General features: G+C 35.2%; 1 protein-coding gene across 1 annotated transcript; it reads right to left on the bottom strand.

Moving 5' to 3' along the window:
* Window positions 1-483: 483 nt before the first annotated feature.
* Window positions 484-5,211, bottom strand: LOC130988758 (uncharacterized). Its single transcript, XM_057912712.1, has 5 exons — window positions 4,832-5,211; window positions 3,730-4,739; window positions 2,461-2,856; window positions 2,184-2,386; window positions 484-828 (listed from the first exon to the last, which is right to left on the bottom strand). Exons 1-5 carry the CDS (start codon window positions 4,948-4,950, stop codon window positions 571-573), a joined length of 1,986 nt encoding a protein of 661 aa, XP_057768695.1. The 5' UTR covers window positions 4,951-5,211; the 3' UTR covers window positions 484-570.
* Window positions 5,212-5,581: the final 370 nt, after the last annotated feature.

Genomic DNA, 5,581 nt, shown 5'->3' with positions numbered 1-5,581 from the left:
CAAATTTCTCTCTCAATCTGGTTGTCATCTCATCAACGATTTGAGGGTAAAAATTCGTCGGGTGCAAAATCAGAAAGAATACAAAAATTCGAGTATTTATAGGCTGGCTTTAAAATTAAGGTGCTAAACCAAAAAATACTAAAAGTTCAAATATTTATAGACCCATACCTCTTTTTCAAGATGAAGTATAACCAAAGATGGGATAATGAAAGGTAAACTTCTCACTCAAAATACGAGTAATTGTTGTTTGGTCCCAATGTTTTAAGTACAGATGTCCGACCATCATCCATTTTCATACCACGTATATATTTTCTTCTATATTTATTTAAGTAAATCTTGGTTTAACAAAAATATACTCCACACTTATTATTCAAGATCATCCTCATGATTAGATGTGGAACTTTTAGAGAATTAACAATTATACTATGCACGTATTAGAGACGTAGAGAATATCAAATACAATATATATAAAAGACTGGCATGAAATTAAAAGGCCAAGATATATTAGTAAAAGATTTAATAAAAAACCGACTGGGTTTTCCTAGTATATATAAAATGAAGTAGGTGTAATTAACATGGAAATAGCAAAAAAGCGGGTTCGACATAGATTTTGCGGTTGACAAAGCTAATCCTGCTCAACTTGTTCTCGCACCAAATGAGTTGGTCCCTACTAATTCTTGACATGTTCAAAACTCGTGACACTAATTTGACATCTACTTGTGCAAAAAAATGAAGACCTTCATTACAATATTCATCTTCCCTACGCTTTCGGAATTTCCTCAATATGCACTTCTCACTCCTCAATATATCCTTCAGCTTCCTATCTTTCTGCATTCAAATCACAAAACTGATAATCATCGTATACAAAATAATGAGTGCCAACTTTTGCCTTTTTCTTCTTCTTTTTTTTTTTCCAACAAAGAAACCACAATTATTATATTTACTTTGAGTGATAGCTTCCTTAAATAGACTAAAATAATACTCCCTCCTATTCATAATATATGTCGTCCTCACCTTTTGCACATAAATTAATACTCCATCTGTCCCATGAAACATGACACACTTCTTTTCGGCACGAGAATTAAGAAATTAGTATTTTGTGTGTTAAGTGTGGTAGGTGAAAAAGTGAAAATGTGAATAAAGAGTAAATTTTTTACTATTTTTAAAAATGTGTCATGCTTCGTGGGACAGACCAAAAAGGAAACTGTGTCATGTTTCGTGGGACGGAGGGAGTAATACGATTTTTTACCAAAATTAACCTTAATTAATGCTAATTACAAATCATTAATAAGAGGAATCACAATCTCATTTACAATTCTGCCAGCATACATCTTTTTTCTTTTGAGGGGTCCGCTATACCTCTTCTCGTTATTAAAAAATTACAAAAGTTAATAAATATATACTTAATTTAATAAGGTTATCTTTGGAATAGAAATCTAAAACGTCATATAATTTGCAAAGAAATAAATTGTGTAATACGAAATATATAATGAATAGGAGGGAGCATACTATAAAACAATTCACCACATAATTCAATGGACGGAATAATTTTAAGTTTGTATCTCCTTTTAATCCTTCAAATACGTACTACTACCGATCTGATCTGTCATCCAAAATTAATAGAACCGATCACCTACCCACCGTTGGCAAGAATAACATGCCCACCACTGATATAGCAATGTTATTTAGGAAGGAGAATTACTAAATCTTACTCTAATTACAATTGCCACATCAGTGGTGGGCACGTTATATGTACCCACGGTGGATAGGTGATCGGTTTTGCCAAAATCAATGCCTTTATAAATCAAATAAGACTTTTCGTACACAATATCTCATTATTAATTCAATTGTTTCATAACTATTTATTTTAAAAATAAAAAGATTTACTATGTAATGAACCTTAATTAATATTTATCACTATAAAATGAAATTTAAAAATATATAGTATATCCTAACTTTGGACATAGTAATTAATTATTAATTCAAAAAATAGAAGAAAAAAAATATAAAAAAAATAATTCTAATCGCTAAGTAGATTAGTGAATCTTAGATGATGATCTTAAAATTATTTCAAAATTTAATTAATAAATTAAAATTGAAGAAAAGAATGGTTAAAAATGATCAAAAATTGAAAGTAGCATCAAAAAAGGGATAGATGATCCTAAATGTAGGAGAGCAAGAACCTTTTGAAGAATTCTTCGAAGCTGTATCAACAGCTTGCTGTCTTCACGGGTATGAAGCTGAGGCTGCTTGTTGTGGAAATCCTTATCCGATCGAACGAAATCCCAAAATATTCGTATCGATTCTTCAACCATCTCTACCAGCATTTCACTAGTAATCACATATTCGTCTCTCTCCTTTTTCCTTTCCTCTTCCAAGCAGTCCTCTGCCAAACACACCAAAAATCATTCGTCTAAACAAACTTACTAATTAACATTGTCGATTGATGAGTTTCCTGACCTCTTATGAGAGGAACTTGAAGAAGATTGCGAAGAACACATCGAGTCTTGACATAGCTGTGCACTCGGGGCCCCTGGAAGTGCTCGTCTTCGGTGAACCGTTGAACGAGCACTTGGAACTGCTGGAAGTCGGCGGCGGCCTCGTTGTATCGGCGGAGGCCGTGCGGATCAGAGCTCCATAGCTCTAAGGCTCTGTGGTATTGGCAATGCAGGAATTCCCAGGAGAGGCACATCTGCCCCACGTATACGGCTTCCACGTCGCCCTGCAGCTCATTCATCAGCGTCTTGATTGGGTTGCTGCCCTGCTTTTTATGGGAGACTAGGGACTTTAGCATCGCCGCTGGATTCAGTTTTTGTTGTGATTTTGATTCCAAGGGATCCTTCAGTTGCACAAAACCTGCATGGACACGCAGAAAAATAGTTTGGGAAAGCGAATATAAATAAATTATGATGAGAAGAGGTAGTAAAATTTCGAAAATGGACGTTTACTTTGGAGGATTAATTTTGTTGGATAAAAATAGTAAGACTGATATCTCTTGTTTACTTGAATAGATTGAAACTTTGGGATATCCGAGGTCTTTGATTATTTCTATCATTTGAGCTAATTTTGCTTGATTTATATCCCATTGAAAGAGTGAAATTAGAGGAATCCTACTATTCGGGATAAAAATACTTGATCATGCAAAGTAAACGCTCTTTTAAGAAATAGTTTTTTGCGTATTTTCTCCTGGTGATATACATTTAATTTATAATATGCAGGATTATTAAATAGTTGAAGGGGTTATGTGGTTTGACAAGCTCAGAGTTGTTCAACATCTATTAGATTAAGTGATGAATTAGTTGGTATTGTTCTTATGTATCCAAAGCTATAGCCTAATTAAGTAATATTTTTACCAAAAGGAATGGTGAATGTTGCAGCAAGCCTTATCTCATGTCTTTTTCTTTTTTTTATGAAAACCCCAACAAACTGGATTAATTAGGTGCCCCGCTCATTCATTAATCATATCTATCCAGATAATTACATAACCTATAGAACATAGACAAAAAAGGATATACAGAAAACCTATCTTAAAAAACCTACAAGCTTATCTGAAATGGTTGCCAAGTTCTTTTCTTTTACAAAAAAGTGTTTCTCACGTATTGCTTACAAATATTACTAAATCCTGCAGATATATCAAAATATTAAGCTAGCTGCAACATGATTTAAAAATCTATCAAAATTATTTGGAAAGTGAAATAAGCAATGAAGGAAGGAGGCAAATAAACTAACCCATGGCATACATCTTCTGGTAGTTGAGGATATCAAATTTACGCATCATTTCTCTGTAGCTCTTGTAGAATTTGTGAAGCTCTCCCATACAATCTTGGTGCTGCACCTCGTCGCTCTCGTCTATCTTCCACGGCTTCAACTCATCGATGGCCTTAGGCGTCTCCGATTCCTCTGCTATGGTGGGCAGACCGGTGGCCTTCACCTTCCTAAGCTCCATCTGCAACTGCTCAATCAGTTCTTGATGCTCCCACAACGACTCCAACTTGTTTGTATTATCAAACGGGCTGCAATCTTTTTCTAATAGGCTCGATTCTCGAACACTATCTACTGATACAAATCCTTCACCATTATTCTGCTTATCTGCATTCACTTTAAAATCTTTTTCTGACAAGAAATCTGCAAAATCTTGCTCTTCTACTTTCTTCATCTCACCTAAAGACATTGGAGATTCCTTATTCTCTCCGAAGCTATCACTGACAACGTCGAATCTTTCTCCAAGAGCTCCATCAGACAAGAAACCATCACTGGTTATCTCAGAATAAAATTCGGATTCATCAACGGAATCATCTCTAGTTCCTACTACTCCTACAACTGAATGTACCTTATTTTCTGCAAACTCCGTTGCGTCAACCTTCTTACCATTTCCCTCAATGGCTTCTTCCTCTCTCTGCTCAACCTCTTCTGTAATTTCCTCATCGACTTTCGCAAGCTCTTCACCTTCGATTTCTCTTAGAGGGAAAGTGGTCAGTACCTCAATCAAGGTAGTGACCGATCTTGTCGTTGTAGACGTGAATTCGTGTGTATTAGTTCTCGCAGAAGATGAGAATTTAGGATTATGGGAATCATCTCTTACGTCACGGATTCTGCTGAACTCATCAAACGTCGGAAACTTGAATTTCAAATGCAGCAGCTCCGATTTGTCTCCATCATGATTTTCAGCTTCACGCCCTGCTTCAAGAAATATCATATCTTTATCATTCTTCTTCGACGAGAATCCAAATTTTTGCAACCTGCGGCGATAAATAACAAGACTGTAAGCAACAAAGAAATATTACAAAACAGAAACGAGAGATTAATAAATTTAATGATGTAAAAAGAACACCTGGAAAAATAGGAGATAAATTTGATCAGAAATAAAGAAATGGCATGAAAAAGAGACACCAGTTTTTGGCAGAGAAACCCAGGATTGGAACCCATGTTCAAAAACTGGAGATTTCTCATGTTTTCTTTTTTCTTTGTTTCATGGGATATATGCAATTTTAATCAAGGTTTTGAATTCGGATGGAAGCAACCAAATAGGGGTAAAATTCGGGTGCGGAGTTCATGGCTTCTTTGAATAAATAAAAGAAAATAGACTTTTGAGCTGAAAAATAAAATAAAAAAGAAATTAGCAGAGAAATCTGAATCAGAAGAGGTTGAAAGGGGACCTAATTGATCGGAGATGGAAATGAAGAAGTGAGGGAGAGATAGTTACCTGCCAGCGACTAGGACTATGGCTCATTGCAAACTGCTTGCTTAGTTCCGAGGAATCGAGTTGTTTGTTACATCAAAACATGCATAAATAAGAACTTTGTAATATAGATAAAGATATATGTTGGCATTTTGGGTAGGATTGGCCTTTAACATTCTTATTTCTTATTTTGGTATAATTGGCACTTGGCATATTATCGAAATAATTAGTTGAGTGGTCAGTTTGGTTTGCTTCAGTTTTATTAAGAGTGAGAGAGAGGTGAAATTGAAGGTTTAAGTTTTGTACTAGCTAGGCCTTAGGAGTGATTCACGTCAAGTTGAGATAATTGACGTCGGCAAATTTTTGGACCGACGCACGAGTAGGACCATGACATCATATGAT

This window comes from Salvia miltiorrhiza, chromosome 6 (genome assembly GCF_028751815.1).
Source record: "Salvia miltiorrhiza cultivar Shanhuang (shh) chromosome 6, IMPLAD_Smil_shh, whole genome shotgun sequence".
In the NCBI taxonomy this organism is placed as follows: Eukaryota; Viridiplantae; Streptophyta; class Magnoliopsida; order Lamiales; family Lamiaceae; genus Salvia; species Salvia miltiorrhiza.
The sequence above is the reverse complement of the archived record's forward strand: the minus strand, read 5'-3'. Positions and strand labels throughout refer to the sequence as shown.